The 16,436-nt window shown below is 41.6% G+C and overlaps 1 protein-coding gene across 3 annotated transcripts in view; it reads right to left on the reverse strand.

The window, feature by feature from the left end:
- Nucleotides 1-16,436, reverse strand: part of agbl1 (AGBL carboxypeptidase 1) — a 111,305-nt gene that overhangs the window by 64,487 nt on the left and 30,382 nt on the right. For all 3 annotated transcript variants that reach the window (XM_028585824.1, XM_028585826.1, XM_028585825.1), the window contains exons 8-11: nucleotides 12,892-13,094; nucleotides 11,497-11,662; nucleotides 9,806-9,864; nucleotides 5,497-5,613 (exon numbers count right to left, since the gene is read on the reverse strand). In XM_028585824.1, coding sequence (XP_028441625.1) covers nucleotides 5,497-5,613; nucleotides 9,806-9,864; nucleotides 11,497-11,662; nucleotides 12,892-13,094 — 545 coding nt within the window. The remainder of the gene's footprint in view (nucleotides 1-5,496; nucleotides 5,614-9,805; nucleotides 9,865-11,496; nucleotides 11,663-12,891; nucleotides 13,095-16,436) is intronic.

The raw sequence follows: 16,436 nt of genomic DNA on the forward strand, positions 1-16,436 counted from the left end.
CATTATCTCCCACCTGTCTCTGAAACACTCTATTTCTGTCTTTCTTTCTCTCTCTCTCTCTCTCTCTCTCACACACACACACACACACACACACACACACTTAATTCCATATTTAGGGGAATCAAGACAGACCTGTCAGAGTATGTATCTCTACAGTATTTATTCATGTAATTATTCACACCAACCATGTGCAGACTGTAGAACAAATGGCCCTCTGTGATGTCGCCCACAGCTTTCTGAATTATTACTGAACTAGTATTACCAGAGGACCTCATGTGATTTAGAAACTAATCACCCACATGTCTGTGTTTCGAAATATGGTCATAATTTGCGGTGGAATTTTTACTTGACCAATTACAGACATGGCAGATTCACTTGAGATTAAGATCAGATGACCTTCACAATTATTACAAATGACCAGAGTTCCCCAGGAAATATTGGTCATGTGTAAATAGGGCTTTAGATTCACCACCATCTTTGTCAGTTTCCAGCCAGGAAATCACAGAAATCCACATTAGGTCAAAGAGGTACAAAGAGAAGTGCTAAATCAGTAAATTATGTGTCAATCCAGCAAACATTTCTCTCTAAGCCTTACAATCTACCAAATATACTAATCCTTAAAGTGATATCACTGACTTAGACCTGGGACTCTCAGGGCCCTATTTTAACAATCTGAAACGCAAGTATCAAACGTGAAACGCAAGTAGCTTTGTGGGCGGATCTTGGGCGCTGTTGCTATTATACCTGCGGGATAAATGAGTCTTGCGCCCGACGCAAATCTAAAATGGGTTAGTCTGAAGTAGCTAGGTGTGGTTGGGCGTAACATGAAAATAACCAATGAGAGCGTCATCTCACATTCCCTTTAAGAGCAGACGCACTTGTTCCATGGCGGATTGCTATTATGACGGCGGATTTGCCTGGCGCACGCCAGCGGGAGCTGTCTGGCATGCGGAAAAGTAATAAATGCCCGTCTTGATCATGTGGTGATGTTGCTGTGGCCTCTTGGGTGCATCTCCTCAAGTCTGGAGAGGATTGCTGCAGCCATGGAGCGTGGGCCTCCAAACGCACCACCTGCCTCTTCCTCCTCCCCCCACTCCATCTCCGTCCACCCGCTCCATCAGGAGCGCATCGCCACTCCTGGTACAGATCACGCCGGAGTGTCCAATCCCGCTGTAGTTCAACATCACGTCTCCTTAAGTCCTCTAATATTTCCTCATTTATGTCATCAACACATCCATGATTCATGGAAATGCTGTTTAAAACACAACAAGCCACAAAGAATGCTGGGACTTTTTGAGGACTGTACTGTAAAGTGCCTCCTGACCTATCCAAACACCTGAAGCGCATTTTCAGTAATATGTTTCTTTGTAATTATGTATGGTTTGCAAAAATGGGAACTGCTGCGTCTGTGTAGATGAGAGAAGTGTATGCATGTTGTGCACACGCTACATCATGGCCAAGCATGCTCTCCTAAAATAGCATCTGAATAACGCGCTACTGACTTTAGACTAGTGCCACTGACTTTAGACCAGGTTTTTCCTGGTCTGTGGCAGAATTGTATTCTGAAACTGCAAAATAGCACGAGGGAACGTTTGCGCCGGAACACGCCTCCTCTTTTCGCTGAACCGCCCCCTGGAGCGCAAATACATTCCCGAATTTACCGACATGCGTCTGTGGAGGGAAAAGGCCGCTGTGCGTCGGGTGCAAAATAGGAATGATACATGCGTCAGTGTACAAAGGCAATTAAGCTGAGTGCAAGATAGGGCCCTCAAAGACCAAATGTCACTTTTAACGTTATGTGTGTTGTGTTCGCCCTGATCCAATCACATGAAGCGTGATGTCATTTCCAGTTGTGTCATCATCAGTTGTGTGAACATTGTCACTGGTGCCAGCAGCATGATATTGTTCTCAATGCTAGCAAGCAGGATAAAAGTTGATCAGGAGAAGAGCGTGACAGACAACATCCATTCTCCTTTAGCCCAGCAGCGGTGTGTTGATAGAGCAGCTGGTCGCCATGTGACACTACTTGGGCTCACAGTGCCATTCAGGGCCTGATGCGTACGTAAAGACACTTGCAAAACACACAAGATAAAAAAGTATAACTCAGGGAGCACAGTGATCTTTCTGATACCTTCTCAACCTGAATTTACATTTGTGTCGGTGCATTTTGATGCCATTGTTCCCGACCTCTGCTCTGACGTAGGATTCATAAATCCAGAAGATTCACCACTGGATTACACCGTAAAATCTTATGGTCAGATAAATATAAAGTAGAAGTATAAAGTGACATCAAATTAAAATACGTAATAATTAAAGCACTGTAGCTTAAAGTTGTACTTGAATACAGTACTTGACTATACTTTGTTACATTCCACCACTGATAAGTGTAATGGCAGTGGTGGAGACCAAAAGCAGAGCTAAAAGAGAGAGAATTGCAGACTTTCATTTATCAGCTGGACACAAACACCACTCCTCATGTTGCTCTGTGTGCTGGATGTGTACATAGACAGCTCAGATACGATATTATTTCCCCTTAATACTTTATGCAGCATTACATTACTAGAGTAGTAGGATATAATACATCATATTAATTATAATTTAAACCTTCAATGAAGCCAGATGCAGGCCAGGTTAGAGCAGAATCTCTACCAGGGAGCCTGTAATGATCATACGTTTGTCTCCGAAGGACAAGAGAGGAGACAAGACACCATCTCTCTCCCCTCTCTCTATAATTAGACATGTCTACCTCTGCTAATAGCCATGGGAGTCAGGCTGATCATGACCGTGTTGGAAATTAGCACACGCACACGCACACACACACTGCCAGTCTCTCTCTCTGTCATTTCCTCTCTCTGTCCCTAATCCGTCATGTCCTCCTGCAGTAACATCCATGTAAGTCATGATGGTAATGTGCATATTTCATACTGTGTCTCAACATTCTCCCTCTCCCTATGCTTTCTTATGCTGGTTTTTTATCTTACTACCCACTATGATGCTCCCAAACAACAAATCAAACAGTCATAATTCAACAAGTCCTCAGGCCTAAGCAACTAAATCGTCATCGGTCATCAGTTCTAATACTGAAATCTGTTTGAGTATTTTCGGATCTGACCCCTCTAATTTCAAAGTCTGCTTCATTTGGGCAAAATAAACACCTTGTGGTCGTGGTTAAAGGTCCAGTGTGTAACGTGTTTAGTTGTTCATTATCAAAATCTGTGTTGCCCGTTCACCAACTTGTCCTTTTTCATGGATATTTACCTCCACCATCAATTCCAAGTATTCCTTTTGGCTTGAAATTTTACATTTGCATTTGTATGAACCGGGGTAGACGGTCCATATTCATGCGTATGTCCCTTACCTTAGCCGGTAAGGGACATGCAGGACATACTGCTCCACCTTTCGCGTTTTCGCTGTCACATTATAAACTCAGAGCTGCTGCTAATGCTGCTAATGGGTATCGTAGCTTCCCGGCAAGTTTGAAGAAGGAAACATGGAGGACCACACATATTCAAAATCCAAATTTCAGGAACAGGAGTCTTCTTCTTCTTTGCCCAGAAAAAGAAAAAGAGCAAGAGACCATCTTTTTGAAGCGTGAAGGCTACCGTAGCTGTTATACGTACTTTGAACTGCGTGGTGCGAGAGTTGATTGCCATATATGATCTCAACGCTAGATGGGAGGAATTCCTACACATTGGACCTTTAAAAAAAGACAGGACATAAATTGCAGTCTCAAAGTCAGACCCCACCTCCACTTTTGCTTTGTACAAAGGATAGTAATTACTTTCATGACCACAAGGGGGCAGGGAAAACATGGTGAACTAAGACAAGATACTCGTACAGCACCTACTGTTAGTGATGGCCAAATAAAGATTCATGAACCATCAGTTGTATTTGTTGATCCCACTAGATGGCGCTTTTGGGTTTTTGTATATAGTTGTGTTTCTGTATGTGCAACGTGTTGAGCATGGTTAGGTTTGGGTTAAAACTAAGGGTTAGGTTAAGGGCCACCGTAGTATTGTGATACTATTTTAGCCTTTCTCCTTGCTTCGTCAGTGGGAGTGACTGACATACAAGGAAAAGACGCAAGGGAGGGAAACAAGGAGATAGTTATGGTTACTGAAATGCACCCATGGAGGAAATTTGTATTAATTTACTCATCTGAAGTAGTTCCTAAAACAACTGTTATTCTATGGGATAAACTAGTGTTGGAAAAGTTGAGATGTGGAATCATTATCCCAGCCTGAAGGACTGAAGACCAGGCAGCACGGTTGCTCAGTGGTCAGCACTTCTGCCTCACAGCAAGAAGGTTCTGGGTTCGAGTCCAGGTCGTTCCGGGCCTTTCTGTGTGGAGTTTGTATGTTCTCCCCGTGTTTGTGTGTGTTTCTGGGTGCTCTCATTTCTTCCTACCATAAATACATGCATACTAGGACTACAGGTTGTTGTTGCAAATGATAATTTGTTCTCAATCAACTTACCTTGATAAATAAAGGTTAAATAAATAAATACAAGTCTCCAAGCATGACCTGAAGCTGACAGTACAATTTGAGAGTCACTCAATTTTCAGAAGAAAATCTCTTCTGTCTCCCCGCTCAATCTTATTCCCTTTCTTTCCATTTCAAGCACTGTGATCTCCAGTGATGCGTGGTCTAGTATGATCTAAAGTGTTTCGCAGGAATATTGGGATGGAAGAAAAGATCCCATCAGGCCCAAATCCAAAAGGCTTCATTTAGCTAACCTGACGCATGTATGTGTGGTGTAGCGCTGTGGTCTGGCAATGCGAGACAACCCAAAGCCTGAAAAAATGGATTTACATGTGATGTGTGATCCTGTGATTTGTAGTATTTTGGTTAAAAGTGCAAAAACACAAGTATAATATTTTGCATGTGACATGTAGACCATGAAACCACAGTTAAATTAATGGTATTTATATATTAGCCATAAGATTTGATGACTTAAAACATTTTTTAAATTATTTAAAAAAAGAACTAATTCTTTTCATTTCCTTATGAATATATCAGTACAATTATTGATACTTCTGGTAATTCTGTTAATAAAATAGACAATCTGAAAAATATGATAATGCACATGCATTAACATAAGATAAATGTAAAAATAATATAAAATGTGTGTGTGTGTATGTGTGTGTGTGTGCACAGAGAGTCAGATGCAGCATGATGAAAGCAGTACATACAATTTGAACAAACCATTTGCTGTACCTACACAATAATTATAATTTTTATGATAATGTGATCCCAGACCAGCTGGAAAATGTTCAACTGCAGATAGTGATGGCCAAATGAAGCTTCAGGAAACTTCATAAAGCCCACCAGATGGTGCTCTTTGTTCAACAAAGGGTTTACAGCACACTGAGTTGTCATTACTTGAACCTTTTTCTTTAAACCAAGAGCGCCATCTAATGGTCTCAGAAAATAAAGAAAACGCACGCACGCATGCCTGCACTCACGCACACACACACACACACACACACACGTGTACCTGGAAGTCATGTGAGAGTTCAGGACAGAGGTGGCTGTACTGGGGCAGCAGCTCTTTGGGTCTGTCTGGGTCAGGACGAAGACGAAGTTTGTTCAAGTCAGTCTCCAAATCGTCATCCTGGACAGAGACACACGTGGGTGTCAGAAAAGACAAAGGGAAAACAAACACAGGACTTCACCCAGGAGATCAGAGTTTGTGTCCCATGTGAAACCAGATATCAACGTTGACATCAACCTTTTTTTAAAGTTGCGTAGGCTACGTAAGTCAACTTTCGTATGCAGAGTCCCTTTAACTAATACCAAAAATGTAAGTATTTTAACCCAAACCACAATTTTTTTCATGCATTGTTTTCAGACAATAGCATGCCTCTGATGTAGTGTCATCATCCATGCTCCAAACAAAATATAACACCAATGTTCACATACATTTCAGTCTTTACGGAGAAAACCAAACTCGTGAATAATATCTTAACTGAATCAAGAACTATCTAGTCTTGCATTGGCAGACCTATTGTGTTATTGGTCAAGGGCCGCATTTCACTTGATATGAAAATATCTGATGTGTTTTTGAAGACATGATTCAATATAATCCCAAACAGAACAGCTCATGGCTAACCATGGAGAGTAAAGTGATGATCTTGTTTCCCTCGGACCAAACTAGAAAAGTTACACTGATATTTTTGCTGTGAGCTGTGACAATGAAAGCATTTAGACAAAGAGTTTGTAGATACATCCATGTTACTTCAATAAGATGGTGGAACTGGAACTGCTATGCTGCACACAGCAACATCATGAAATCAAAGTCCAACACATGACATTCATACAGTCTGCCACGGATCTTGTCATGTGAGCAACAGTATAATCGATGAGTCAAAAGTGTTTTTACAGAACCCAAATGGAACTTTTTCTGACAAGTTGTATCCGTGGGCGTCGTGAGTGGCACTTAGCACCGCTGCTGGCATCGTTACTGTCAGTCCCCTGTTGAAAACAAAGGACATCTGTCTTTCCTGTCTACCACATGCTGCCACACTGGGACTACAGTGACTGAGTCACAGTGTGTAATAACAAATCATTCTCTTTAAATCATGTCGGCTTAATCAGAGACAGAAAAACTTGTACAGAGCTCCTTGCACATGTGCATTTTACTATGTGCATCATGCTATTGTTAGCCCCTCTGGCAGTCTCCCCCACTCACTGACATTTTGATTATATATGACTCCAGAGTGATTAAAAGCACTGACAGAAAACATTACAATCTTCTTACTTTTGATGTTTTTGTATATAACGTGTAAGCCAATCACAAGAACCATGTGCATCTTGATCACAAGGATCTTTGAACAACAGCGTGGTGCAGCAGCTGTGGCCAGCTTCCTGTCTTGAGGGCAAAACTTGTTTCTCCAAATACGGTTCTGAGAAAGCTGCAAGCAACAATATTGGAGGCCAAGCAATCGGCCCATTCTGAACATTGGTTCAGAATCAACTCAACATGATGACGTTTTATATACATTTTTTATTGATTTTGAATTTGAGGGATTTAACTGTGATTTGTCTGATTCAAAGGCTTATTGTGTACAGAACACATGTTGTGTGGCTGATAGTTATGTTTAGAAGTCAGAGAGACTAAATCTGTTCAGATTACGGATCATCTACACAGTGTGTTTTTAATTAAAATCAGCAACAGATTGCACGTAGAGCATTCTGACAGCTACTCTGTTATAATAAAAACAACTAGAGACTGTGTACCAGCTGATATATGGGTCTGATAAAATTTTATTAAATCAGAATCGGACCACAGTGTTTCTGTCACATCCTGTTCAGCCTGAAGGCTGCTGGAAACGGCTGGAAACTGTCCGACTTAAGAGCGGATTTTTGTCACCGCCACCGGCTGCTGCCGCCTGCTCTCGTCTACTTTACAGGCGAGGCGCAGTTCATCTCCAACGAGCCTAACATGTCATTAGAGATGCCCACTGAGAACATGTCAGTCCCGCCCCTCTCACACCTGAGCTGCATTTAATCGTCAGTGGAGCTGCATATTGACTGCTCCTGGCCTTTGGCCCCTGAGCTGTCTGTTGTTTCTGCTGCTGCTGGTAATTTGCAGTCAGTTAAACAAGTTTGTTTTTGGTAAACATATATATATGTCTCTGTCACTTAGAAGTTCCATTTATATACTTTGTTTTGCTACATAATTGCTGACCCTATAATGTTGAGTGGACTACGGGCTACAGAGAGCAGAGCAGGGTTCAGTTGTAGGCAATGAAAGCTTTAAGGTAAAGGTTAGCGAAAGATGGTGGTTTCAGTTAAATATTAATAAAGTAAACACGTCCCGTCTCTTCCTTTAAAGGTCCCGTGGCATGAAAATTTCAATTTATGAGGTTTTTTAACATTGATATGCATTCCCCCAGCCTGCCTATGGTCCACCAGTGGCTAGAAATGGTGATAAGTGTAAACCGAGCCCTGGGTATCCTGCTCTGCCTTTGAGAAAATGAAAGCTCAGATGGGCCAATCAGGAATCTTCTCCTTATGAAGTCATAAGGAGCAAGGTTACCTCCCCTTTCTCTGCTTTGCCCGCCCAGAGAATTTGGCCCACCCATGAGAGAGGGAGAGACATCATGGCTTGCAAACAAGCAAAGTGGTAGTTGGTCAAGGCCACACCCCCACCCTCCACCTTGACCTGACCTTAACCACAAGCTGCCAATACCCAAACAGACCCATAGCAGAGATGAAAATGGTATAACTTTGCAGATATGTTCATTATCTGTCAAAACATATGCTGATAAAGTAGTAGATGTAGTAGTTTATGAACATCATTTCAGGACACATGGTTGGATATTGCATACATTTTCAGGTGAGATGCCAGTGATGGTTTCACCTGTACCCATATTAGTTTGTAGACGGACACATTATTCCCACTCATACTCCCAATACAGGGAATGTAAACTGTTCAATTAATTTCTAATTGAGCTGTCTTTGGACAGAATAACAGAGCTGCATCATCTATAAAAGATAACAGAGAATGGCTGATGGATGCCACCACCAGTCTGCAAACATGACTGTTTGACATTTTGTCTAATCTCCTGAGAGCAGAGCAACACAATAAGCTAAATCTTACGCATGTTAATTATATTCCTCCAAACTAATTTCATTTATTCAATTTCATTTGGCAGCAGAGTGGCCCAATGCTTAGCAATGAGGCCTCACAGCAAGAAGGTACAGGGTTGCATGTTCTCCCTGTGTGGGTATTCTCTGGGTGCTCCAGTTTCCCCCCACCACTAAAAACATGTTTCCTTTCCTCTCTACCGAGATGATGTGTGGTGAGTATCTGGCGTCATTAGGGTGCCATACATCACAGAGATTGGTGCAACACATTGGTGGTGGTAGAGAGTTTCATGTTCCTGAAATGCTTGTTACTAACTTACAGTATCTCCAGGGAGCTTATTCCCCGGAGTTTTTATGTTTTCTGGCCTCGCAGGTTTCCTTGGATTGGGGTGGCACCTAAATCATGGTTGCAGCTGCCGTGGTCTTGCTCGACGCCCTGCTATGCCCCGCAACACCCCCGCTACGGCCCGCTACACCATACTACGTCCTGCTGTGCCCTACTATGTCCTGAACTGCTACAACTATTATTTCTATTCATAGTTCCATTATCTGTATTGTTACTATAACTGCCACTGTTCATCACTCCAACTGCTATAAGTATTATGAATCATATTTCAATCATATATCTATTATCTGTATCAGTCTCGGTGTCCAAACCGGCAGTGACAGATGCCGCCCACAAAGAGCCTGGGTCTGTCCGAGGTTTCTGCCTAAAAGGAAGTTTTCCTCACCACTGTCGCACTAAATGTCTGCTTTCGGGGAAATTGTTTGTAAATTATAGAGTGTGGTCTAGACCTACTCTATCTGTAAAGTGTGAGATAACTCTTGTTATAATTTGATACTATAAATAAAATTGAAATGAATTGAAATGAATAGTAACCTTTCCAAATCATCTGTCCTCTTCAATCATAAGGCAGCGAGGGCTTTTGTTACTGCAGCAAAAGATCTTCCTGAGTTACCTGAACCCATTATTGTGGATGTGTGAAGACACAATCTGTGTGAAAATCTTAATAGAAAGTATCATACCATATACTATTTATAGAACGTTTTAGATCTGTCATTTATGTGCTAGTTATTTATCGACTCTGAGAAGAATCTTTGTAATAAAAAACTAATGTGATAAGTGGTTATATAAGTTCATAATATGATACAAACCTTAAGTAATTGTTCTCTCATGGTAGACTGAACAGAAACTTAGGACCACACACACTTACATAGTCTGCCTCTGGCTTATCTTCAGCATCGTCATCATCACTCTCGTCACTGCTCTCATCTGGGTACAACAGAGACAACAGAGGCAGTGTTCTGTGTGTGTGTTGAAGTGTAACTCTGATTGGGAGGATATCCAAACCGTCATACAGTGTGTAACTCACACAGTTTTAAAGTGCTCATGTTATGCTCATTTTCAGTTCCATAGTTGTATTTAGAGGTTGTACCATAACGGGTTTATGTGGTTTAATTTCCCCAAAACCCCATATTTTGTTGTACTGCACATTGCTGCAGCTCCTCTTTTCACCCTGTGTGTTGAGCTCTCTGTTTTAGCTACAGTATGAGTATGAGGGTGTGCCCTGACAGTACAAGTCCCCTTGGGGTGGACTTTGGGCTTTTTATATATATATATATATATATATATATATATATATATATATATATATATATATATATACAGTATATATATATATATATATATATATATATATATATATATATATATATATATATATATATATATATAAATAAAACACAATAAAGGAAAGGAAAAAAGCCAAAAAGCATAATATGAGCACTTTAACATCCGACCTTCAGTAAAACTGCATAACAACAAATGATATTAAAAGGGATTTAAAAGTAATATAAAGGGAAGAATCTTAAGGCAAAGAAATGGAATTACAATTTTCAAACACTGAAGACTAAAATGTCCTAAAAATGTAGGTTTATTTTTTTCTGCCACTGACTACAAATCCAAAATACATTTAACAGTACATTAAAAATATAAATGCTCAACACTAAACAAGAAATGCAATGCACTTCATTAAAGGGGAATTCTGTATTTTTTTAACCTTGTGTCTGAGTGACTAATAGAAACAATGTCTGAAACTGGTCCAGTATTGAGAGAGCGAGCGCTGCAGCCGACAGATGCCAAACTGGCCGGGGAAATATTGACCATCAATAGACCTCCACTAACAGAGCTGTTTCTGCCACTGACAGGCTCAGATTGGTATTCTCAGTATCTGACTACTGTCATTCTGAAAGCATGGTCACCGGTGGAAAAGTTAGTGACAGTTGGAGCGAGCAGTGCCAGGGAGTTTGTTGATTTGGAGTACAGACAGCGTAGCTTTGTGTCTAAAATATTTTCAATTGCAGATTTCTTGGCACAGCTTTCATAGAAGTTACCTTTGGATACAGACTGGCTACAGTTACAAATGGATCCTAACACTCCTGTTCATTCACTGTGCCTTGCAGACCATCGGGTCTGCAGTGTCCAGTGTGACTGAGGATGACTACTGCAGCCAAAGAGGAGAAGAAATCCTACATACAAAAGCCCATTTACTAAAGAAAAAGGCTGGCAGTCGATATTGTGATTAAATTGCTGCTCGGTTGGCGGCTGCCGGTTACAGTGTTCCCGTTCAATACTGGACAAATTCCAAAGATCCTTGTTCACATCAGTCCCTTAGACACCATGGGACTACATTATTTCATCTTAGTATATATTTGTTAATCAGTCAGCCTGTCTGGTTCCAATATTGACCAGCTTACCTTAAAATATTCTCAAATTGAAAATACTGCATTGTATGTTATATTTATTATGTTGATATTACTAATCCACAGACCAAGCCAGTAGCTGCTTTAATAGGTGCTTCTGCTGAATGTCGGCAGGAGGCGAGTACTGAATGGGACACTGTACCTGGTTCTGCGTCCGTCTCAGGGACAGCATGTGGTCCTCCAGGCAGGGGGAAGGTGTACGCAGACTGATCTGATGTCAGTGGAAGAGGAGTTTTAGGAAGACACTTCCTCATCAGCTGCACAGAGAGCTCCACCAGAGGCTCCAGACCTTTACTCAGCAAACATGTCTGCAGAGAAACAGACAGTCATTAAACCTCCGTTAATAGGTCCGTCTGTATGAAATCAATGGACTGCACTAACAGGAGCACATGGGCCAAAAGACATGAGTCAAATCTCCAAAGTCTTGTCTTGGGAAGACAGTGGTACTGGTAATTATTTTTTATTTGAAATAAAAAATTCTCAAAAAACATGTTGATTTTTCTAAGCATTCAGCATTTTATGTATGTTTGCTATGAGATCTAAAGCCTATTATACTTTTTTATGATTGTCCAGCTGAGAGTGATGAAATTATTTCAACTTTGAAAACTAAATAAATTAAAATGTTGATTTGAATATCTTCATCTATTATGACCAAAAGGCTTTCAATGAGCACATGTATCATGGATTGGGAAGCTTTAGGACAGTGTTCTATGTTTCCAACTTATCATCAGCGGGGTTCCACAAATCCACTGTCAAGTGTGTGTTCCTTCTGCAAACCAACGTCTTCTTAGTGTGTTATCCTCACTGCTTGTGAGTTAGCGAGGGAGGAAAAGTCAGACTTTCTGATCTTTCTGAACAGATAACAGATGGGAGGCAATGTCACATCATGTCTCTCAAACTGACGACAGAGACTAATCCTGGCCCATTTCAACCCCTACTGAAAAAAAGGGCTTTGATTTCTGAACAAACCCTTCTCTTTCTAAAGGACAGTAGGCTTTCTGTGTCTCTTATCTCTATTTGAGGAGCAGTAAGCTCCCCATCATCTTCAGATTGCAGAGCACAAATATTTAACTGTCCCCCTTCACTTAACCAATTGAACCCGTTGGTGAAGACCTCGACATAAGAGTAGCTGTTTACAGTATGACTTCCTCTTGATGGTGTAGAGGTAAAGATTTACATTACTGGACTTGACAAACATACCCTTAATGAATAGATCTGTGCAGTCAGAGGAGAGGAGAGGAGAGGAGAGGAGAGGAGAGGAAGAGACTGGAAATAGTAGACAACACTGACAAGTTAAGTCGTTGTTGCTTAAGTGTTACCAGCTAGAGTACATACACTACGTTCTTACACTACACTAACGGCATGACAGATAAGCTCAAAATAAAACAATTTTTCTTTGAGGGGACATAAGGTTGTTGTGACAGGACATATGAAATAAATGCTTCATCACAGCGCCAGTCTATCCCAACAACAGAAAGAAAAAAAATGAAAAAAGAATCAGGACAACAAAACAGAGAAGGGATGATTTGAACGTTACCTGTGTAGTTTCGTACAGCAGTCTGATGCCTCCCTGGCTCAGGACGGCCTGCCTGCCTGCAGTGATGTGAGTGACCTTATGGAGGCAGCGCAGCAGCGCATGGCAGATTGCTACGTGTTCACTTCCTTTGCTGTACCAGTCCTCATAAAGTCGCAAGAGGCCAGAGACGTAACCCTTGGACACCACGGAGCTAACATTAGCCTCTGTGAGGAAGAGACACAGACAAACACAGGACATCAGTCCTGTACTTCTGTTCACAGCTACTTCACCAATGGCTGACTGGACAGAACGAGGACGCAGCAAATCCACATCAAATCCAGCAAGGTATGAACTCAAGATTGACTAAAGATCTGAGATTCCAAACTACATCTGTCCATTTGGCCTCATAGTGTCACTCAGCCGCTATGATCCACACAAAGCAGCTGCAGAAACACACACACACTTTTCACACACACAGTTTTAACACAATTGATCAAACAACAACATTCCCAGAGCTTAGATAGAGTAGTAAAATACCAGTTTGCTGCGGTATGTCATATATCTTTTGGGAGAATGAAGGCTGTGTATAATACCATAATACTGATGATATGTACAACCACATCACATCAACCAAATCATCTTTCAGTGTGGCGTTCTCCTCATGTCTGCACGGGTTAAAGACATACTTCTTAGGTCCACTCTAAATTGCCCATAAGGGCTGCTGCATCAGTGCTCTTTGTTTGACTTTGTCAGGGTTGTTTGAGTCATACTTGATTTCATGATTTTTTCAATAAATAAATAATTAATTTGGTGTAAAGTTATAATTTGAATCTGATTTATCCCATTAGTTGGAGTTGTCCAGTACAGCATTATGTATAACAGGTAGATCATGAACATAGGGGAGTGAGAGTTGTATTTAGCTATTGTTCTAAGGTCTTCATCTACTCCTGAGACAAACACTTTGGTGTGGTGGGCGAGATTCTAAACACAGAATAAGTGTTGTTAGATTAAATATGCTCCCAGAACTGTTTGGGTTCAGAGGGGAAACTGCATTCCAATGATTGGTCGCCAGAAAGAAAAATACTTCAAATCTACAAATATGACTTGATGTTAGCGTAATTGTTGCCTTTATGTTCAATCCAAAACATTGCATTATAGATCAAAGTGAAACACTGAGGGCAGGCTCATTTCGATGTTCTAGTTTATGAGCGACGCAGTCCCCTTGATGTTCTGTACAAATTGGCACTTTGACATGAAGCGCAGCCCAATATTGCATAAATCATGAAAGAGCTCTGAGCCCTTCAAATCTTTCGCTGCCTCTGGAGTAGTGACTCTCTAAACAGCCACCACACAAATGTGTCCACGAGGTCTGACAAGAGGATTAGAAAGAAAAAATGTACCCAGCAAGAAAAGAAAAACGTTTAGACAGAGAGAGAAGAAGGAAGCATCACTGTCTGCTGACTTTATTACACACACACACACACACACACACACACACACACACACACATCCATCAGGTGCTCGCCTGTAAATGCTACAGGACCAGAAACAAAGTGCAAACATGACCCCTGCAGGAACAACTAAAGCATTACAACACAGAGTTCTGCCACTAGTAGAGGAGAGGAAACAAGGAGAGAAGATGAGGAGAGACTAGAGCTTACATCGGGCCCAGAAAATCAAGCCCGACCCTACCCGAGCCCGTGCACGTTGTGTCCGAGCCCGGCCCGGCCCGACACATTAACTGTAATTATGAGCCCTAAAATTTGTTATTACGTGGGCCGTTATAACTGACGTTCTCAACTACAATTCTGAGTTGTTTGAACTACAGAAATCTGTTTAGAATTATCTTAATAAATACCGGTAATGCAATAAGGACGAAGCATGTAAACTGCGCTGTTTGTTTATTCAGAATGGAATGGATCGCAAATGGATCCGAATGAAGAAAAGTAAAAGAAATACCTTGACCCTAGAGCTCCCTCAGCCGAATAGTGTGGGTAACAGATCAAGGCAGCAACATAATCAAAGCCCTGGAACCATATAGGAGACTTTCTTGTCTCAATCACCTAATACTGTCCTTCGCCACAGTCTGCATGCTGACGCGCTGGCCGACGACAGTGCTGCAGTTGTGGGAGACACGATGAAGCACAGTTTACCTCACACTCAAGTTAGTGCAAGACAAACACCCAGAGCTACGGGAGAAGCTGTAGAGGCATAGCTTGCTCCCCACCGAATAAGGCTATGTACATAATAAAGTAATGACAAAGCCACACAAATGCTTGATCAAGGGCCCGGCTCAGCCCGATCATAGCGGCGTAAAATATCGGACCGGTTCAGGCTCGGGTTCGGGCTCGGGCTCAGGCAGACAATCTAAACTGTAGGAGAGACCCAATCAAACCCAATTTGAACAAAACAGAAAGTGTTGAGTCTGTGACATATTCTACAGATATAGATGTAAATGGAGTGAAAGTGCTGTTACGATGACAGTATGATTGTCAAAAGATCCTTTCCAGTCTGTTTTTGCTGCAAACTGTGTACTTCTTACACATGGAAAAAACAGGCAAGACCTTGAATCTCTAGATGTCCCGCAGCCCACACGCAGCTGAGTCACGCTGCTCAGGCCTCCAACCTGTCAACATGGGCGCTGGAATGAGCATGAGGATTCGCTCACACAGGCTGTGTGGCCCGGGCGTTAGTCTGGTTTTCTGCTACTGTCTAAAACCTGCACACAGGTCTTGTAAATGCAAGTCCTTTTTATTTCTTATTTCCTCCACTGGACCCGCAATTTATGTCCGCTATTACAAAGACAACATACCTCCTTACTTGTTAAGTTTTAGAGGAAAATGTTTTTGCTATTCTAGCCACTCTAGCTGCACTAGGTACAGTATACTGTATGTCAGTGAGATGCCACGCTTTCATAGCATGACCAGCTATCCATGGAAGAAAAGAAATACATTGTTACACAAGAAACTGGCCTCAGAAAACAGGCATGGCCAGAGAGCCCCTGGAGAAAGGGTTTGGGTAGTGGTGATGATGATGATGATGATGATGATGATGATGATGATGATGATGTACACTGTAGAAATATTTTATTAATAAAATGTGTATATTTGTGTTCATTTCAAAAGAGCTGTGTGCACTCATTGAGGAATTGGTTCAAGGAAATGTCTCTGACACATAGAACGTTAAGCTTAAGCCTTTAACAATAGTTTAAGCCTTTTATGGCATAAGAGTGCAGTGTGTACCAGACAGATAAGCAGAAAAACAGGAAAGACAGTTAAAGTTAAGAGATTAGGAGAGGAAGTTGCACCACACAGAGGCCCGACCTTGGTGTGTGTGTTAGTGAAGATAACAGTTTCTCCCTAGAAACAAGGGGACACCCCCCTGTGAGGGGAGGATAAAAGCTTGAGGGAAAGCTGAGATCAGAGCTCATTTGAACTGAGATCCTGGTGGACCAGGCTCTGACTTCATGTCTGTTGCTAGGGAAACTTAGACTCTGTTTTTGTGTTGTAACTCTTATGCTGGACTCAGTAAACGTTGCTTAACTGAACTCTTCGTCTCCGATTGAT

This window comes from Perca flavescens, chromosome 8, assembly GCF_004354835.1.
Source record: "Perca flavescens isolate YP-PL-M2 chromosome 8, PFLA_1.0, whole genome shotgun sequence".
In the NCBI taxonomy this organism is placed as follows: Eukaryota; Metazoa; Chordata; class Actinopteri; order Perciformes; family Percidae; genus Perca; species Perca flavescens.